General features: G+C 35.4%; 1 protein-coding gene across 2 annotated transcripts in view; it reads right to left on the reverse strand.

Annotated features, from left to right (window-relative positions):
- Positions 1-2,003: 2,003 nt before the first annotated feature.
- Positions 2,004-21,391, reverse strand: part of ZNHIT6 (zinc finger HIT-type containing 6) — a 55,876-nt gene continuing 36,488 nt past the window's right edge. The window contains exons 9-10 of one of the 2 annotated variants that reach the window (XM_007457238.1): positions 6,567-6,691; positions 2,004-2,171 (exon numbers count right to left, since the gene is read on the reverse strand). In XM_007457238.1, the coding sequence (XP_007457300.1) occupies positions 2,137-2,171; positions 6,567-6,691 (160 nt within the window). In that variant the 3' untranslated portion in view covers positions 2,004-2,136. The remainder of the gene's footprint in view (positions 2,172-6,566; positions 6,692-21,391) is intronic. The other variant, XM_007457239.1, reaches the window with a different exon arrangement.

The following is a 21,391-nucleotide window of genomic DNA, read 5'->3' on the forward strand; positions in this document are numbered from 1 at the left end:
TTTACTGTAAATTTATGGCTATTAATCCCATATGTAATAATTAGCAATTATGAAAGGCCTACCTTCCCTTTGAAATCATTGTTTAAAAAATAAAGAAGGCCAGGTGGAACTTTTCTCCTTTTAAAATGTGGTTCGTGAACAAAACGCAGGATGTTGAACTTAACATGGGTCAGGGAGTTTGTTTATTCATCAGAATTTGTCAGGAATCCAAAATGGTGAAGGCCTCTAAAAAAGAAATTGGGTTGTAATACTACAAACTTCTAGGGCTCTCAGTGGATTATTCCAATTCACCCCCTCCAAGCAGTTGACATGGTTATTCACTAAAACATATGTTTATTGTAAATCCTGTGGGAATAAATGTGCATATTAATCAAATGAGTTGATAGTTATGTCAAGGGAACTCTGCTAGTTAAATTCTTTCCTAAGGAATAGACTATAATAATTTAAAGTCTAATAGAATTCTAGACAATAGGGATGGTAAAGATGCATTAGATCATGTAGGGTTTTTTCCCTTTCTTCTTCCACCTGGGTAGGGGGAGGGAAAGTACAGGATAAATCCTTTGATTTTTGTCCAGTTTTCAATTTAAATTCTAAACGGGATGGAACTCAACACTTTTCTTGGAAATGAGACTACATCATAACAGATTTCACTGTCAGGAAATTCCTCTCCACCCTGATATTCAGATCACATGTTCTTTTTGTGTTCTTTATCCCACTTTTCCCAATAACAATTCTATGACACATTTGATTCAATTCATTCTCTTTCTTGCCTGTCTCAAGAAGACAAACTTCACTGTTAAATTTTCAATTCCCATTTCATTGTCTCTCCAGTAATACTGTGCAAAACATAATTCTACACAAAGTTTTTGCTATATGAGAAGATTCCTGAAGCTGCTTTAAGAAGTATATATATTTCTCAAATGGCAATGCCTTACTGTCTATGAATCACATTTCCACTATCACTTTTATACCAAGGGTCTTTGTGCCACTATTGTCTTTAGAGGCTCTTCTCATATATATGTACACCAAGTTACATATATCTGTGTTCTAAAAGTTTCTCCTATGCTCATGTTCTCATTATCTTTTCATATTTCTAATCTTTCCAAGTTTCTTTAATACCTCTGGTTTCCTTTTGGTCTAAAACTTATTCTAATTGTAAACTAAAAATGAATTCCACTAATGTCCAATTTTGTCATTGTTTTTTTAACCATTAAGTGCACAGATGCAATACAGATGTAATAATCTTTTATAGTCATATTGCAATTTCATAACTGTATAAATTCCAATAAAACTGGGAAACTTTAATTTTAATATGTGAGATCATAATGTATAAAGAGCTGCCATAAGGTATAAATTAAGTCATGTATATACATAAATACACACATACATTCCAGTAACACTTTGAAGAGTTCCAAGTGTTTTTTCTTTAGTTATTGCTAGATGTTTCAAAACACAGCATAAAACTGCTCATCACAACACCCTGTGTGGTAATGACAAGAGTAGAGTGGGAATGGGATGAAAGGCACAGAATTCATAGCAAGACACAGCTCACTGTGTGAACAAGTAAAGCCAGATTCATGAGCACTGATGGTTCAAAAAATGTGGAGCCACTGATGTTCTGAAATGAATATAAGAAATAGCAGTTCATAGTATTTAGACAACCTTTTACAAAGGACATCATACTGGGTGCTACCCAAGTATAAAAGACTCATCCAGTTGTCTCAAGAGGTTAAGTTACATATAATCCCAAAGACAAGAATAGGCAAATGATGGACCAGTCCTCCTGTGGCTAGATGGTCTACCACATGGCCTTTCTGTTTAGTGAGGTTCCACTAAAGAGAACGCCAACTTTGTGGCTGACACAGGTGATCCTTGGGTTTGGTCTTGCATCAAACTAACAAATAAAAAAATTTTCGGCCTACAGAATGAAGGATATTAAAGCCTGTGCCTTACGAGTCAATTCAAGAGGCTAGAAAACAAACACATTAAAAATTTTTTTTTCAAGACTGTTTAATTACTTTTCAGAGAAACAAAAAATTCCAACCACCAAGTGACAATACCCCCAAATCTTCCAACAAGGTCCTCTGCGATTGTCTGGGAATTTTCATGTTCTTCCTCCAAAAGAAGTGCTCAATTTTAATTGCCAATGTTCTTAGTAGATTCACCTTTCACTGAAAAAAATAAGTAAACATACAGTCAAGTGTTTATGCTGTTTCTGTTTAGCCTGTTCTGTTTTCCCCTCTTCTCTCCTCCCTTCTGATGCATACCAACAGCACTGCTCATGGTGACAGACAAACCATGTCATGTCCCAGGCAGCTGGGATATACAATTCTGGCCACAATAAATAGAGAAATGATGTCTGAAAGTGGCAATTATATTTTGTGAGGTAACATCCTTCCTGACTCTGTGGAAGACTTGGGAATGGTCACTTCTCAGTGTGGGTAGGATCCAAAACTTTTGCCACTGAATAGACCACTATTATCACAGAGGCTGGCCAAGTGTGGTTGGAATAAATTTTTTCCATGATTTCTTTTAAACTTAAAATTGAGGGTCAGTATATGTTGAGTGAATGTGGGCTGACAGAAGACTAGCTAATCTCCACCTCCTTCTTTTCACAGGAAAGAAGACTCAGAGCAGAAATGGAACTCCTTTAAAGGAGCTGCCTTGACTAGACTATGATTCACTAACAAGGAACTGAGAGTTCCTTGAGGATAGACACTGGACCTTTCTTTCCTATATCTATCTCCCCCAGGGTAGCATGTATGCTGAATCAATATAACTGTAAGTTACTCCAAATTTTAGCTTTCTTTTTTCAATTTGCAAAATGGGAAGCAGAGTAACCGCACCACTTATTTCACTGTATAGTGAAGCTAAAAGGAAATAACACATAAACACTTTGAAAATTGTTAAGGTTAAAATAGAGATTATTTTGCTTGAGGCTTATAGCCCTTTATCTCCATTGTATAGATAAAGAAAATAGAGCTCAGAGAAGCAGAGTGAATGCCAAGGACCCAGCTAATAAGAGCTGATGCCAGAACCATAAACTGGGATCTTGCCTCATATTCCAGTTGCCAAGTTCCTTGGGGTATACCAATGGTACCTAGATGTACAATTGTACCAGCAACCAAATTGGTGTCCATTGAGTCCTTTTTATGAGGAAGGTACTGAAATAGGTTCTATCCAAGATATGGTCCTGATCCTTGTGGAATTTCATAAACTCTAGCAGAGTCCTTCAAGTATCTCCATGATATTACAAGTTAGTTGTTTTCTCCTCTGGCTTTCTCTGCACTGAAACCATTATAGAACCTATTGCACTGTGGCATTTACATGTGTGTTCTTGTGCTGAACTCCATCCCCATCCCACTGCCACACACACACGCGTGCATACACACACACACACACACACACACACACACACACACTGAAAGAGAAAGGAAGAAAAAGAGGGGGTAAGCAGGAGTGAGGGAGGAGAGAGGAAGAATGGATGAAAGGATTTATTGGCCCAAGAAGAGACTGAAGTGGGAATTCCCTGGCAGTCCAGTGGTTAGGACTCCATGCTCTCACTGCCAAGGGCCCGGGTTCGATCCCTGCTCAGGGAACTAAAATCCCACAAGCTGCATGGAGTGGCCAAAATCAAAAAAAGTTAAAAAAGAAGAGACTGATATGTAAGTAACTGCTATGCTAGTATTTTCACTAATTCAAGTAATCATTTTTGGGTTGGACTCCTCAAAAGACAGAGATTTTCTAATTTTGAGTTATATTAGAATAACAGAGACAAATATTTTGCTGGTATTTTTAAGTTAATGGGCTTTGTGCTGTTTGGCACTGCAGTTTGGGAAACACCTTTTCCTTTCACTGCTTACTGAAGTTGACCAGTTTTCTTCTTTTGATGGAACTCTATTCTTTTTTCCTTAGACTGAAATGTAGGATGCTTGTACCGTGTCATTTAAATCTACCAGCTAACTTTGGCAAACAAGGACCTGTGAGACAAGTAACACCATTCTGAGCACCTCCCACTGGATTGATACAAGGTGGGTGAGCAGCTCTCTACACTCTACACCTAGTGGGCTACCTTAACTGCTTAACCTTTTCCAGTCAACCCTTTTCATTCTGTAAAATGCAAAAAGCAAGCAAACAAAACTTGTCTATTGACCATCAGAAAAGGCAGACGTTTGAAAAAATAAACTATGGCAATCTAGACTTATAACAAACATTATAATAATCATCAAGTGTGAAAAACAACTGAATCCCAGTCCAGAAACACATTTTTCCCAAACTAGAAGAGAGACACCTTTGTTATGAACTCAAGATCAAAACCCAACATTTTTGCCTCTGGAGAGAGAAAGAATTTCAAGGCTTTCCAAAGAAAATGCCCTGTTCTTATATAACCCTCCCCCTGCATTAAGGGACCACCCTGCAGAACATCCAACGCTGTGGGAATGTACAAAGAAACAGACAACTTGAAGTGCTTACACAAAGAAAAGCATCTACAGGAAGGCCTGGCATTATTTTTAAAGTGTGTGTATTTATGTGACAACACTGATATGGTCCTTAAAATCCTGCTAGATCCTCTTTGGTTCTTTGCCTCAGCAGCCCTAAATGATCTTCTATACTGAGAGTACGAGTCACTTGAGCTTCCTGTAAATAAGCCAAACATCGTATACCCACCAAAAAATAGCAAATTTTACTTCATAAGGTTCCAAGTACACTACAAAAGTAGCCTTTTCTTTTTGCTTCATGACAGGAAGCCTTACTTCAATGTGCATTCCTAAACAAGGTGAAAGAGGAACTGTGTATGCTGTGGTTATTTACACAGACAATGTTTGCTCTGGCTAGTAACCCACATTACTAAACAACTTTTCCTGAAACCAACATTTAGAGAGAGAGAGCTATGTGAATTATATTAAGGAAAAAGTAAGGTTTTACACAGCTTTAAAAAAAAGTGAAATTGGTCATTTAGAACTGAAATTTCTAACTTAATTTGAGAAAATAAAAATGGATGTTCTCAAATTGTAAAAAATATAAAGTCAAGAATTAACCTAGGCTTCCCTGGTGGCACAGTGGTTAAGAATCTGTCTGCCAATGCAAGGGACACAGGTTTGAGCCCTGGCCCAGGAAGATCCCACATGCTGCGGAGCAACTAAGCCCGTGCTCCACAACTACTGAGCCTGAGTTCTAGCGCCCGCAAGCCACAACTACTGAGCCCACGTGCCACAACTACTGAAGCCTGTGCACCTAGAGCCCGTGCTCTGCAACAAGAGAAGCCACAACAATGAGAAGCCCGTGTACCGCAACGAAAGAGTAGCCCCCGCTCACCGCAACTAGAGAAAGCCCGTGCGCAGCAATGAAGACCCAACACAGCCAAAAAAAAAAAAATCAATTGATTCAAAACGTTAAAAAAAAAAAAGAATTAACCTAAAGATTTAGAGACATGTAATTGATTATTAGAAACTTTGTGTGTGCCAATTAAAAATCTGGTTTCACATTGTGGCACTGACAAAATTTTGGCCACTTAGGGAAAAAAAGTAATTCTCCTATTAACTTTCACAAAGAAAAAAAGCTATCATACACACATACAGAGAAGACCTTACAACAAAGGTTACTGCCTATTACAGTTCATAATGATGGTATAACAATAAAATCTGAACCACATATTTCAAAAGACATTATTTTAAAAAATAGAGTTCAATCCAATCCAAGGATTCTATGGCCCTCTGGAGTTTGTTACAATGAAACTTGTCCTGTACCTATAACTCTTAGCTGAAAGTGCTATCTAATGGTTTTGAGTTAAGTAAGTAAGCTCTCTCTCTTTTTAGAAGTAATTTTAAAATTTTATTCATCCTCTAGAATTTACATACTGAAACATAATTAGCTTAATCAGTAACTGCAGATATGGGTAAGTCACTTTATACACTAACATTTTACATATACCGTTTCTGGTTTTAATAAATTCTCCCAATTCCACTACTCACCAAAGAGGGGAAAGTATCTACTTTTAAGGAATCACTAAAATGCCAAGGAATATAGCCAAGGAAACAAAATCAGAGAAAGTAAAACCAGTTGGTTTAAAAGAAAAGGAGCTAAGGGTCAAGGCAATGGCACCAACTTATTCTAAATGCAGTCCAAATTTTAAACAAAATGTTCCTTGAAACATTTCCCTTTTCTATAAGGTAGAATACTAAAAATGTTTGTAATCTCTCATTTTAGGAATCTCTAAAGAGTTTTAATTAGGGAATAAATTTATCTGATCATAGGCAGACTGTTACTTGAAGACTATTACCTTAAAAAAAGACAAAAACACACAAAACTCCCAAAAGGCAAAGTATATCCTTTTACAGCCAGACATTCAAACTGATTCATTCATTCTAAGTTGATAAAAGCTTACATGTTCTGAAACAGAATAGAAGCAACAGCTCAATCCTATGGTTCTTTACAGTATTATCTGTAGTTACAGAGTAAATTCAGTTAAGTGTGTAAGTACAGTGGGAAAATATATAAAGACAATAATGTAATTGCTTCAGTTCACTAGAGCTATTTAAGCATTACAGGAACAAATTTACACTTACCTTGGTGAAGAACTTCCATGTCATTACTGTATTCTTTTAATACCACATGTAATGTTGGGTACTCAATGATCACTTTGTTCCTCAAATTGTCAAGGAGACTTTTGTCAGGATCCATTTCATAATATCTTATAGTAAAAAAGCAAAACAAAAATAAAAAATACCATTTTATTTGAAATTAGTTGTAAATAAAATATGAGTCCCTTACATTAAAAAATTTTCAGTGGTGATGACATTAATTCAACAGTTATTTCCTTATAATATAGTAACTTTACCAAGATAATCAGGTAAAAGAGCTATTATTATAGAGGTCCTAAAGCTAAATCAAAAGTATATGAAATAATTTGACATTAGGAAAGCTCTAGAACAAGTCATTCATTTTCATATCAATAAGGGATAAAGGATAACTTTTATAAAATATCTATATTTGATGTGTCATGAATTTTTCTTGGATAAAATATTGACTAGCTAAAAATCCAAATTCCTCAAATACATTTAGTTTGAGTCTTAAAAGAAAACCAAACAACTATCCCATGATAGTTTTCCTAGTAATATATGGTGCTAAAATTGCTACAGAATACTTTTGTAAAAACTTAATTCTAAATTATAAATACTTTCTGGAAATATATATTACCATATAATTAAATTTGGCTTTCCTTTATTTTGAAATTTAAAAAAAAACAGGTTTGAATTTATGAATGAGGTAAAAGCACAAAATTTAAGAAATATGGAGTTCATTTGTCATGGTATCATGACATAGCCAGTAAATGTGTCACAGGTAATTAGACGGTAATACTCCTTAAAGTATGAAATTCTCAAGTCATTACTTAAAAAAAAAAAAATTTTTTTTTAGTTGATTAAAGTTGCATGCCCCTAGCATTCTCCCTTGCTTGTTTTCTGAGGTAGGAATAAAGGGGTGGAATTTCAGCTAGCTCACTAGGAGCTGCATAAGGGAATGTGTTGGCAAGTGACTATCATGTCACGACAAAGAGGAGAAAGTAGAGAACACCTTCACCAGTGTAGTGCCGAAGTTCTCCAACTTTTTTTCTCCATCTCCACCAATGACAGATGATATTCACATACAAAACATACATCCCAAGGGATACCAGGCCTGACAGCTGGAACTCCATCCTTTCCCCTTGCACTCAAGAAAGTACACTGGAATACCAGTCAGTGATCAAGGGTGAGATTACCATCGGGATACATTTGAATCTGCTGTAATTTTAAGAGTAAAGCACACAAACTTTGATATTTCTTAATTAGTGACAAATTATTTGCACCATACCTTGCAGCTGACTCAGACATGCAGCATACTTACTAAGAACTCTTGGTATAGTGATTTCTCTGTGTTCTAAGTCTGTCCTGTGCAATATTTTTCCAATAAGGGAAAGCAGAAATGCTTAACAAAATGCAAAGCCAAGCCCATTATAAAAACTGATTTCTTTTTAAGAAGTGGGTGACAAGTGAGAGGACTTGTAAAACCAAAACTTTACTCCTGTTTGCCTGACCACATGCCCCACTCCTGGAATTAAATTCTTCATTTTAGAATCACAGAATATTTTTTATGTGGAAAAGAAACTTGAAATGCAAAATATTCAGTTTTCCTAAACCAGCCACCCTCGTGCCCATAGGCCACAGAGTGCATACATTCTTTTCCCTGTGTAATATAATACAGATGTGCTTACAATACTTTAAAAGTGTTCTTCCAGCATTCAAGGATTAAATGCATCACATTTTTTACACATTATTTCCCTCTGAAAGAAGCAGTGTTTTTTAAAAAGTTAGCAGTGATTATACAAAAAAGAGAGAGGCTGAATTAGATATAAAAGTATAAAATTAACTTACAAAGTAAAATATAAAGTGGATATAACTAAATTTTTCTTAAGAGAAAGCAAGACTTGAATTTTCAAATAGGAACTTTTCAAGTGGTATCCTACAAACACTTGTAGCAACTTATCTTCTGTGCATTTTAACTGAATCATAAGGCTTCTATTAAGAGACATTTCCCATATCAGGGAATGTTTTCTATCAACACTTATTTCATTTTTTTCGTAAATAATTTTCAGTGTATACCTAATGTTTTAGGCATTTTATTTCTTTTTAAAATATTAAATCTTCGTTAAGCTTCTCTAGATTTCCAAAGCTGAAACAATTAAAAAAAAAAAAGAATTCTTCAAAAGCCACATGGTAATCAGAACCTAATACTAATGCTGATATAATACAAAATATGATCCCAGCAGAGGAACATTCAGAGATTCTTAAAAATTACCATGTAATAAGTTATACATTATTTCAAACTTAAAACTCTAATTAATTACACTTGTTTTATTAAAAAAAATTGGTCTCTATTTTATGTGCCATGCAGGCTCTGTAGAAAGCATTTAGAATATAAAGATTTATGTAAGAATTTATAATGAATTACTTTAAAATATTTCACTCAAATGCAATGAAAATCTGGTATGTTGTGTGGTTTTAATGGGAACCACTGAATTTTATTTAGTGTTTACCCGAAGATGTTGTAAACTTCTAATCACAGCAATATTGCTATTGAGTGTCAATAAGCTTCAAGGCCTCAGCTTTCCAGTCTGTCACTTAAAACAGGTCAGACTTCACTAGATAATTTTTAAATGAAATTCTGAATTTCTTTTTCTACTAGGAGTCGTTACTCTTAGTCTACCATTAATATTTGCCAGTAATTAAGAAGTAAATTATGTAAACTGTTTTAATAAAGAAAGGCTATTAAACACAGATGGGGTAACATTGTGTGGACATGGGGTTTAGTTAAAGGAAGCAGTAACTTTTAGTGGTTGCTTGGGTTTGGAGTCTAACACCGAGTTAAAGTCCTGGCTCCATCACTTACTGGTCTGCGATTCTGGACAAGTTACTTAACTTCTCTAGTTCCTAGTTTCCATGCTTGAAGTGGAGATAACAGCAGTATCATTTCAGAGAGTTATTATGAGGGCTAAACGATAAAACACAGAAACTGTTAGCTCATTTACTTAAGCCATGAACACAGTTTTACGTTGTATTTACCTAAAATAACAATGCATTCTTACAGAAACCTTAGTTCAGGACAAAGTCACTGAACTTCAGTAACAAAGAATGGCACTTCTTATGTAAGCACTGAAACACTTATTTGCCTTTTTATGCATTCTGCATTTTAAACATAGCCTTATAACTTTCCGTATAACTTTCATTTTTTAATTATTTTATATTGGTTTATATTACATTTACTTCCAAGAGGCTACAACTCTTGAATCCTCCTGTTTCCATTATCTTGAGGCAAGGTGTAGAGTCCAGCTTGGCATTGCCCAAAACATTTAGGTGTTAGCTCTTTTGCAAGTCATTAAGTCACTGAATCCTAAGGGGCAGCTTCATCTATTTTTGAAATTTTTAGGAACTCTGGTGTTCCCATTAGTAAAAGGGCTCTGCTACCACAAGACAAACTACTTGGGTTTGAAAGAATTAAGATACCAACATTTGTCTTTTATTTTACCCTTAGGGACCCTCTCAGACATTTCCTCTTGTTATTTCACTTGCTTTACTCTCACAGGCTCACTAGCTGACCCTGCTCCAGGCAGCTTCACAGGGGCATTGTAAGGGCAGCATAGCTCAGTAGGCTAAACAGGTGTTACAGTGTTTGACATCATACAAATAAAAGTTGTCTTGATACTCAAGGGTATGCTTTTAATCTTGGCTCTATTACTAACTTGCAAAGAAACTGGCCAAGTTCTTGAACTTCTTTCTCTGTACTTCATTAGCAAATTAGGATTTATTTTTTAACTTCCCATAACTCAAAAGGAGACAGAGAATTAAAAAAAAAAAAGGAGTCACAAACCATTCTATTTCCCACTTGATCACTGGCACCCCTTAGATCATCTCCCCTTCTATCCCCTAATAAAATACTTAAACTAAATTTGAATATTCTCCAAATTTAACAATCTAATAGCAATCCCTAGGCCACATAATTTTTGCACTATAAAATAAGGTCATCTGATGAGGTGATCATCAAGATCCCTCCAGCTCTAAAATTGTACAAGTTTTGATATTTGTCTACCAAAGGCAGCACTTAACCAATATTCCTAATAGTCGTTTGTATTTATTTCTTAACTTAGGTTTCTAGGTTAAAAGTGCAACTAACTGATTCCAAACGTACACAGTTGAATCTCTTGCTGTTTAAAAAACTTAACCTTAATATAAATCAGTTTACTGTTATCTGATAGCTAAACATTTATGAAGTATGGCTCATCTTGGTATTAACTGAATTCAGTAAGGTCCCTGAATGTATTATAAACTACATGTTTTAGATTCATACTTATCAAATTCCTTTAAAATAAGTAATTTAAAAGTACTAAACTTATTTCAATAGAGCAGAAAGAGAACAGATTAAGTGAACAAACTAGCCTTTAAAATCCAAATGAAAAGGAAGAAACCAGATTGTTAATGAAGACCCAGAATAGGAGAAAAAAGATACATACACTCAAAATAAAACATAAAAAAACAAAGTACAGGGGTCAGAGTTTTTTAACTCTTCTGTTTACAAGTAAAAGGTATTATTTAAAATTTCTCCAAATACTCCTGTGTGACAATTTTTGCAACTCAGACTGCCCACGTCACATTAGAAGTAGACTGTGTCAAAGTTAAATTTTTTCTTACCTAATTTCTCTAGTTTTCATATTAAAAAAATAACAGTAACTGAATTAGTGGTTTGCTGCACTTTGTTTTGGGACTTCTACATAATTTATGTAAATGTGTAAACGAGTGCTCCACATACTTGACGTGGGGCACCAGTCATGAGTGGGGTAGCGCAGACACATGCCTCCATTCAGAAAGCTCTACGGGTCAGAAATGCGCTGGCAGATGATCCCGTCTATTGATGACACAAAAGGTATGGGATGCGGTGAAATAAAGTGACTAATTACACATTTTAAAACATGCTTTAAAGAGGGCCTTACAAGGCTTTTGTTCTAGGTGCTATTTGTTCAGGCTTTCCTTATCTTCACTAGTAGGCTCAATTACTTTTAAATCCAGAAGGCTTGGGTTCCAGTCTTATCACAGGTCCTTAGAAGCTGTGACTCCTCAAGGGTACTCAGTTTTCCTCATCAGTATAATGATGGAAAGGTTATCTACTCATCAGCTAGCTTGTAAAGATTAAATGTAACAGGTGAAAATGTTTCTAAAGTGTAACTTGCCAAACTGATATTAGTAATAAGACTTTATACTTCAAAGGTAATTTAGCACCTTTAGCAGGGAAATAACATACTTATCAGGGATTATCTTCATGATCTATATGATGGGCTAGTTAGTAGAAAAAGCATGAACTTTGAAGCCAAAAAGACCTGAGTCCAAATCCAGGCTCTGTAACTGTAGCTTGGTTTCTTTGGGCTAAGTCAATTTCTCAGAGCCTAAGATTCCTATCTTGTAAAGTAGAGATATAGTATGTACTTCATTAGAATTAATGCATGTGAAAATGTGAACAGTGCCTAGCTTCATTAATCAATCAATTCCTCAAATATTTATTTAGGGTCTACCATTACAGATAGTCTGCTAGGTAATGGAAGTTCATAGAAATAAACCCCACATTTCATTGGGACAAGTGTCAGGACAGAAATCTAAAGCTAAGTAGATACTCAATAAACTTTCTTTCTTGTCCCTTATTCACCTCCAAATGTTCTTTCAAATATTATAGTGCCTATAATATCTAGGCACTTCATTTGCTAACTCTAGCTCCCCTCCTCCTTGATGGGTTCTTAAAATCCCTCCTCCTCCATGGGTTTTCTCCTAATTAACATAGGAAATTTTAATTAGCCTTACTCTTGTTAACAAAACATATGCTTCCTCTGGTGCTAGACTGAATGCAGGAGTCTGATCAGTACAGACTCTTACATTTTCAATCTTTATTAGGAAGTGTATCACTTTGGAAAATATGAACACGTTCCTCAGAAAAACTTTTGCTTAAATGTTAGTTAAATAGTTCATGAATTAACTACACCATAGAATTATATTATTTGAGTTACAGAGAACTTCATCTACTTTTTTTTGTCTTCCAGGTGAGGGCACTGAAGCCCTGAGAAGTATCTTACTCAGGGTTGTTCAAAGAGATGCAGAGTTAGGACTGTAAAGCCAATCTTTTGAGTTCTTCACTCAACTCTATGCTTGTTTGCTTATTCCTCACTCAACACATATTTACTGAGGGAGGTCTACCATGTACCAGATGCTGTTCTAGGAACTGGGAATACAATGGTGAACTATTCGGTATTCACTAGAGATGAAAAGATGAAGGCTTTCTAGGAAGAAAAAACCTATACAAGGCAGAGGATATGGGAGTACACACAGAATTCATACAGTTTTGGTACGTATAAATTTCAGTGAGAGGTCTGCTTGAAAAGGTTAAGCACTTTGGCTAAAAAGTATCTGAGTCACCTGGAAATTTCAATGAATTATGTCATTACTCTCTCTGAAGAGTATATAAAGTTAGATATAAATTATTATGTAACATAACTAGAATGGATAAATTTAGTGGATTAAGTTGAGGGTTAAAATTTATTTTCCAAGTTTTTAGAGAAAACTCTCATTTTATATTTTACATAATTCCCTTAATCAATAATCAAAATAGTACATATATGAAATGAGATCATTACTATGGAAATTGTAGTCTTTATAATCTGTTAAGAATTTGACCATCATATCACTTTGGATCTACTTTTCAGTACAGCCTCTCAAATTAAATTTCTCAAGTTCACAGCAGCTGAAACTTCACTCACCCAGCTCTGCCAACTAGTAGAGCTTCAGCTTCCCTAGAGCTACCTGAGAGTAAACTTCCCTAGAGCTAAGTTTACAAGTCTTATCATAAAACTGCCTCAAGCAGAACACTACATATGAAAGCCATTCCATCACTGGACGTGTCATCTCTGAGATGATAAAAGTATTTAGCACCCTGCTCTACATATTTTCTTTATGTGTGTGGATATTCTTCAGGTTGATTCTAACGTTTTCTAGTCCTTAAATGATCCCTTGCTTCCGTTGTTCTAGAGTCTATGTCCAAAATGTGGCCAAAGGTTAAGACCATTTTGAGCATGTACTCATCCTGATCTTGATTCTCACTTTGGAAAACAATCAATAATCCCAAAGAGGGATAACAAAGAAGGGGTTGGGTTCCACATAATCTAAGAATATGCACTGTGGTCATTTATGGCGCTGAGTGGCATGTGCTATATTGCAAAGGCTTTGGAGACAGGTGGGCCTAGGTTTGGATCTAGGTTTTACCAGTTAGTGGTTACAAAGCTGCAGTCAGGGCTCTCTGTACAACTAAACATATTTATAATGTATAATGTATGTACAGTGTAACATAATTATAGTGTATATAAAATGCTTAACAAAGTACCTAAAATACAGTAGGAGACACTCCATAAGAGGGTGTCATTAGGACTTCCCTGGTGGCGCAGTGGTTAAGAATCCGCTTGTCAATGCAGGGGACACGGGTTCGAGCCCTGGTCTGGGAAGATCCCACATGCCGTGGAGCAACTAAGCCCGCATGCCACAACTATGGAGCCTGCGCTCTAGAGCCCATGACACAACTACTGAGCCTGTGTGCTGCAACTACTGAAGCCTGTGTGCCTAGAGCCTGTGCTCCACGACAAGAGAAGCCATCGCCGCAAGGAGCCTGCACACCACAACGAAGAAAGCCCGTGCACAGCAACGAAGACCCAACACAGCCAAAAATAAATATTAAAAAATATATATATTAAAAAAAAGAGGGTGTCATTAATACTTATTATGTTCCATAAAGACATCCATCAGCCTCTAGATTTAACCCCGATTTTAAATCACCCTTGCAGCAAACATTTTTTTGTGTGTGTATTTGGCAAAACTTATTCAGGTTCTTCACACTTTCCTGCTTATACCTAACCAAAAATAATTTCAGAAAACAATGACACTTCTATAGATTTTAAAACAGACATCTGAAATTTCATTTAATTTTTTTACTCACAAGTTAAAATAAATATAAACAACATAATTTATGGTGTAGTGTAAATATTAATGGTTTAGAATGAAAATGTTACATCACTCTTATAAAAATTCACTAGAACCTAAGTAAAATGGGAATGGTACCAGTATATCAATTTAAAAACTGCATGAACAAGTTCTTCCTTAATAGTTAGAAATCTTATATAGTTTCCTTTTCTCCTTGATTGTATTTCCATTCCAATTCTCCACAGAATTTTATCCTAAATACTGATACATTTATGCTTGAAAATCTTTTACTTATAGCCCAATCACACTTCTCTGTAACAAAAATGTGTATGTAAGCTAAAAATTTAATTCTATTACCTAAAGCCTTAAGGCTTTAAATGTTAAAATTTCTTCTGGATTGAATAATTATTAGTAGTACAAAACTGATCAAAACACAAATATATTACAAACATTTATAGTAAAACTTTACTGGAAATGCATTTCTTAATGTGATGGGTGAGTGCTGATGATGGCATCTTCTACTACATGCAAAGCTGTTTACAACTGACTCTTAGATTAAGTGATTTCCCCCATTTATCTCTGCAGAACTCATTGCTAGAATTAAATTCCAGAAGGAAAGCAAAAGGAAGTTTAAGCAGTCTCATCTAGAGAGCACACTGCTGTTATTCACTAACCCTTCCTTCATCACAGTTATTTTCAAGGGATCTAACTAAAAGGCAGAAATGGTCTCTGGCTATTTACATAAGACAAGGTATCGGAAAGTAGTTAATGCTGTTCTTAGAAATTCTGGAATTCCTTTAATGTTCTCTGACATATATTTAATTCTGTACCATTATTATCAAAATAATCTTAACTTCCAAGGCCTTCAGTTCTAACGGCAGGATGTTTTTAAAAAAATCCTAACTTTTAACATATATATTATACATTTCCTATTTAGAGCGTCTTTAAATATACTTTTCAATCATTCTCTGTAAGCCTGAAATAAGACTTAATTTTCTACTTCCAGTTCAGTTAGGCAAAGGGTATAGACTAGTATCTTTAAGGATGTAGAAATTTGACTTCAAAAATTCATCCTAATATTAAATGACATATTTCTTTACACAACTTCAACAACTCAACTGAATAAACATTTACCAATTATTTATTATATAGAAAACATGCTAGACACTTGTATGGGATTCAAAAATGTCCTCAAGGATTTTATCATCCTCGGCAGTGTTTCTCAAAGTGCGGTCCCAGGGATGACTTATATCAGGGTCCCTCAGGAGGCAGAGACTTTAACAAATGCAGGTTTCTGGGTACTAGGTAAGATTGACTAAACCAAAAACTCTGAGGGTGGGCTGAAAATCGACATTTTCATCTGTCCTAGATAATTATGATGGATACTGAAATCTGAGAAGCAATGTTCTGAGAAAAGAAATACTGGTTAAATGATCAGTTGAAGAGATGCTTATGGTAAGGTAGCAAAATTGGCCAGTAGGGGTATGGGCTAGGTGAAAAGCAGGGAGGGACCTGGCAGGACTACGAGGTGAGGCAGGCAAGAGACTAGACTCTTAGAATCAACAAAGGCTGAGAGGTAGTATCTTGCAGGCAGAGTTAAGACCCTAGGAGGTCAGAATCTGAGCAAGTAATGTGAACTGGGAGGTCACTCTGCTTCAAGGTAGAAGGGGGTTTTGTTTGCTGGTGGGGTGGGTGTTAGCAAAAGTCAAAAAGACGTCAGGTGGGTCTTACTTGAGGCCTTTAGAGAAACCAATTTCTCTAAAAGGGCGTAGGAAAAAGTGTCTTACCTCGTAACTTCAGAGTGAATGATTTTTAAATATTTCATGTTACAGATCAAAGAAAGTAAAGTAACCTCAGTTTTTTATTAAAAAAAAATCCTCTCAGCACGGAAATAAAATCATCCAAGAGAAATAGCTCATTCTTTTGCTGGTTGCCTTTTTTAAAAAAAGAAAAAAGTGTTCCAAAATGATTAACTACAACCAGCACAGCAGGAAACAACTAATAGAATCTGCAAGTACAATAGGGTAGTCCCCCCAAAAAGAGTAATAATCTTCTGTGACGTTCATGAAATGAAAGCTTAGATAAAGCTTTAATTTGGCTTGGGTTTAAAGTCTCAACTCTTGGCTCTATATGCCAATTTTTGGAAGTAGAGTAAAGGCAACTGGTCTGTGCATCAATCAAAAACTGACCTGCAAAGATGCCCGTGTTTTCCACTGGTCACCTGCTATGCCGTATGTATTAAACACATATCTATTGTAACATTACCACACACCTATCTCCCCTCCTTGCATGTGAGCATCTTGAGGGCTAGTCTTTTAGATGTCTATGTGTTCCTAGTGCTTAGTGCTGTGCTGGCACATGGAAGGTGCCCAATGAATATTATCTGAATAAATGAAAAATAAAGACTTCATCAAACTTTTTTTTTTTGGAATTGTTGAATTTTATTTTATTTATTTTTTACACAGCAGGTTCAAGACTTGATCAATCTTAACCCATTGATACTTTAGGTCAAGGTTACAAATCAGAAAGCCTGTTCTCTGAACAGGTTCTACTTTTTCTGAAGAAACTTTAATTAATTAATTTATTTTTAATGGACTGCGAAGACTTTTATTTTTATTTATTTATTTATTTTTAACTTTTTATTTTATATTGGAATATAGCCGATTACCAATGTTGTGATAGTTTCAGGTGCAGAGCAAAGCGACTCAGCCATACATATACATGTATCCATGAAGAAACTTTAAATTATACTTGGTAGTTTTAACAATCTCTCTCTCTCTCTTTCATTTTACATATTGAGAATTGAAGCCTGCAGGAATTGGCAAACTATGGTCAGCAGGCCAAATCCTGTCCATTGTCTGCTTTTGTAAATAAAGTCTTACAGTCATGCCCATTCATTTATGTATTGACTATAGCTGTTTATGTGCTACAATGATGGATTGACAACTACAACTGTATGGCCCACAAGGCTAAAAATATTTACTGTCTGGCCATTTGCAAAAAAGCTGTCCAAACCCTGCTTTAGAGTATTAAAGTGGTAACAACACCTAGCACATAGCAGGCACACGTATATTTAAGTGCATCAGTATACTACTTATTAAAAAAATTAAAACTGAATTCCTATTATGGGAAAGTCACTGACTCAGCACTGCAGGAAATATAAAGATGAAGATGCCTAAGGCAGCCACTGTCTTCAAAAGGGAGTTTATCATCATATGGGATGTTTTATTGGGATAAAATATAAGACAGGATTGCAGGAACCTATGAGAAGTTTTTGAGGCCCAAAGGATAAGGATTACATCCAGTTGGGGGGAAGGGATAGGCTCCACTGTAGACACTGATAAACAGTAATCTTCTCAAAAGAATGGAGAGAACATACAGAAGGCTCATATGGAGGCCGACCACATAAGGCAGGGTGGTGAGGGAGAAGTGAAAGATGGCTCTAAGGTCATATGCCTTGCTTACAAGAAGAATGACAGTGCCAATAACAAGGAATAACTGTCAACAGTTATTGACTGTTTACTAGATGTCAGGTACATCAACAGTCTATTTAATCCTCATTTAAAACAACACACACAGAAACACACACTAGGAACAAATGGATGTGGTGTGATGAGATCTAAACATGTTGAGTTTAAGATTTAATGAGATGTGTAAGTGAAGATACATGCAAACTAAGATTTGAAGTCTGGGAGAAAGGTTAAAAATATCTCTAGATTTGGGAGTCATTTGTACAGAGATAACAGTTGATGACATCTTAAATAAAGTAGCCCCTGAAGCTTCATATTCTTCCAATACTAATTTATGTCAAAAGAAATGTAAACTAACATGATTGGGTATCTGCCCCCTTGTGGTTAGTGGTGAGTGACCTGTTGGGAGCATAGCTAATATTGAACTTAGAGTACTTCCCAGAAGTATAAGAAATCATTTGGCTGAAAGAAGCCATTATTTTTCAAAAAGTAATACGTAAGTCAACTGCCAGCCACACAGAACTTTTTTTAAAAAACAGATTTCCTCCTTTTATTGATACTAAGAAAAGTAATTTCTAGGATTAAAACAACAAAAACTCTTACATTCATTGAGTCAACTCAGCAAGATGTTGACCTAAATGCTGCAACTTGTAATACATGAATAATACATATTTACTGAGAGTGATTTGCTATGTGCCCGGCACCATACTAAGTAGCTGACATGCATTATCTGGAAGCAATCTTCACAACAGTGCAATACCTCTGTCTTGATCCCCACTTTCAGATGGGAAAACAGAAACTTAGTAACTTTCCAAGGTCTGCATCAAATTTATAACACTATTTCACATTTATAGAAAATCTACTTTGATGTAGGTTTTTGGATAAGAGCAAAAAGGTTATTTTGGAACATCTCATAATTTGTGTTAGGTTTGAGAACTAGTGATTTAATAAATTTAGTATTTGTAATGGTAAAACTTTTGGTCTACAGAGTCTAACCTGGAACCTCTTAAAAGTAAAATAAGGTCTACTTCTCCACAGATTATGTATTCTGGAAGGATTTACTATTTCTTGTTGGAATGCGATATAATCTTACTCTGGAGGGAGCTTAGTAATAAGGGATTAGTATAGAAAGGCCATTCTTTTTGAAAATAACGTTCGAGAAAATGATGCCACTTCTACTTGAAACTCAATGTGCCCTAAGCTTCTCCAGGCCTTACCTCCATCTCTCAGAAGACAGATCCATGCCAGGTACCCCAGTCACCTTTACTTCATGTCTGTTTTCTCTGATACAACAGAACTATACCCTACTCAGTCTTGTATAAACCCCAATTTTTATTTATATGCCTAGGAGAGTAAATGTGCTTAATTAATGGCTTTTGAGTAAATTTGGAAAGAATCATCCCACAATAGCTTAAACCACATCTTTATCAAAATCAGGATCTTATATGAACATCAAAGCAGCAAAGTAAACATAAAAAATAGAAAATGTATCTGAATTTCTTCATGAAAAATAAATGATTCTATTAATAAGTAAAATATAGGTCTAAAATTCAATAGATTTGAAAAATTACAATTAAATAGACAGTATCAAAGCTGGGAGTATTCTAACTTGTCAGTAATAAGTTAGCAGCAATACAATGGCTGCCTCTGATGGTGCCTGGTGTTACCAACATAGGCTTTTCTGCCTCAAAACACTCATTTACTTTCTGAGAACAGAAAGCTGGTGAGAAATAATGTGGCAAGAGGGTACCTTACATGAATTTTCCTCCACTGGGAATGTAAGCTCCACAGAGACAGGAACGGTTTTGCTTGCTGCTATCAGCCTAATGTCTTGAACAACACCTGGACCACAATGGGTACTAAGTGTTTGCTGAATGAATGAATGGATTTACTTAAGAAGACATATTTACTTTTATAAGAAGATACAAATTCAAACCCTGTGTATTCTGGAAAGAAAACTCCGAAATAGGTCAGCAACAAATTCTTTAGAGTTAGACATACATTCTATGATCACCTAAACCTAAAAATAAAAGTTGTATATGGCAAAGCTAAAGCCTGGGAAACATTTAAGATTGCTCTAGCTGATCAGGTATATCATGGGACAATTGTCATAAACTCTTCAAGAATGGAAAACACAACCACTGGAAATTGGCAATACCAAGTATTTGGTAAAAAGACTCTTCCCTGAAGTTACTGGAATGCTATAAATCATGATACATTTAAAATCAGAAAGCCACAAGGAAAACACATGGTTCTACCTTCTAAGTACTTTTCAGGAAATAATGAAATCCTCCTTATCTTAAATTAGAAGCCCACATTTTATAACCTATAATAACCTTACTTAGATGTTCTCTGAATGTACTTTCCTTTAATGATATAACTGTGATTAAGCATACAATCAAATGTGAATGCTCATCTTAGCCTATCTATGAATGTACTATCTGGTGAACACTGGTTTAAAAATCTTTAATTAAAAAAATCTATTTCTAAATGTATCTCCATAGTATCTACTTTCATTATTCATGATTAGAAAATCCTAATAAAACTGGGAAGTTTTGTAGAAATTAGGATAACTATACCTTAAGGCTGACTGAACAGTCAGAAATATAAGGATGTACCTTACTCCAACTTAGGTCCACCTTCATGATAAAAGCTACCTCAATTGGAGTTTCTAACATTATTATTGCCTTAAAGTGATAATATCACTAGTCAAAGTTAAATAGGGTGGCAATTTTTAAATACAAAATTCTTAGATCTTGGTTGTAAACTTCTGCTTCCTCTTCTTTGATGGTATTTTCATACATCATTGAGTTCAAGTAAACAACTCAAATGGAGAAATCTGGAGGACATGTTTTCTACAGAGATAAGGTAAAGTCAGAGTACTTTTCATGTTACTAAGTTTGGCTCAGGTTTAGTAACAAAACAGCCTATTCTAGGTATTCCTTAAAGTCAATACCACTTATCTTTTACTTTATTAATCTATCATTCCCTCCCCTTTGGGGATTAAGAAGGTTAACCCAAGGCCCAACCAAAGTCCTTTTTGGGTTCCTAAAGAAGGAAAGTCATAAAATAAGAGAAAGTAAAGGACCTTAAAGGGACATGAAGCCCAGAAAAGTTGAGTGTCTCGAATTAGGTCATCTGATCTTCACTGCAGTACGCTCCTTTAACCTTTTTTTTGGTGAAGGTTTATCCTCTTTGTTAAAATAAAACCTACCAGTCTTATTAGTACCCTCCTGTGTTCTGGTCTTTCTATGTTCTGATTTCCTTCTATGCAACTGCCCAAAACAGTTTTACCAACTGCTCCCCTCTGGGTCATGTCATGTTGCATGCATTTCTGCCACTCTCCTAGAAAACCCTGTCTCCTAGGACAAGCTGAGATCGTCA

This window comes from Lipotes vexillifer, unplaced genomic scaffold (genome assembly GCF_000442215.2).
Source record: "Lipotes vexillifer unplaced genomic scaffold, Lipotes_vexillifer_v1.1 scaffold250, whole genome shotgun sequence".
In the NCBI taxonomy this organism is placed as follows: Eukaryota; Metazoa; Chordata; class Mammalia; order Artiodactyla; family Lipotidae; genus Lipotes; species Lipotes vexillifer.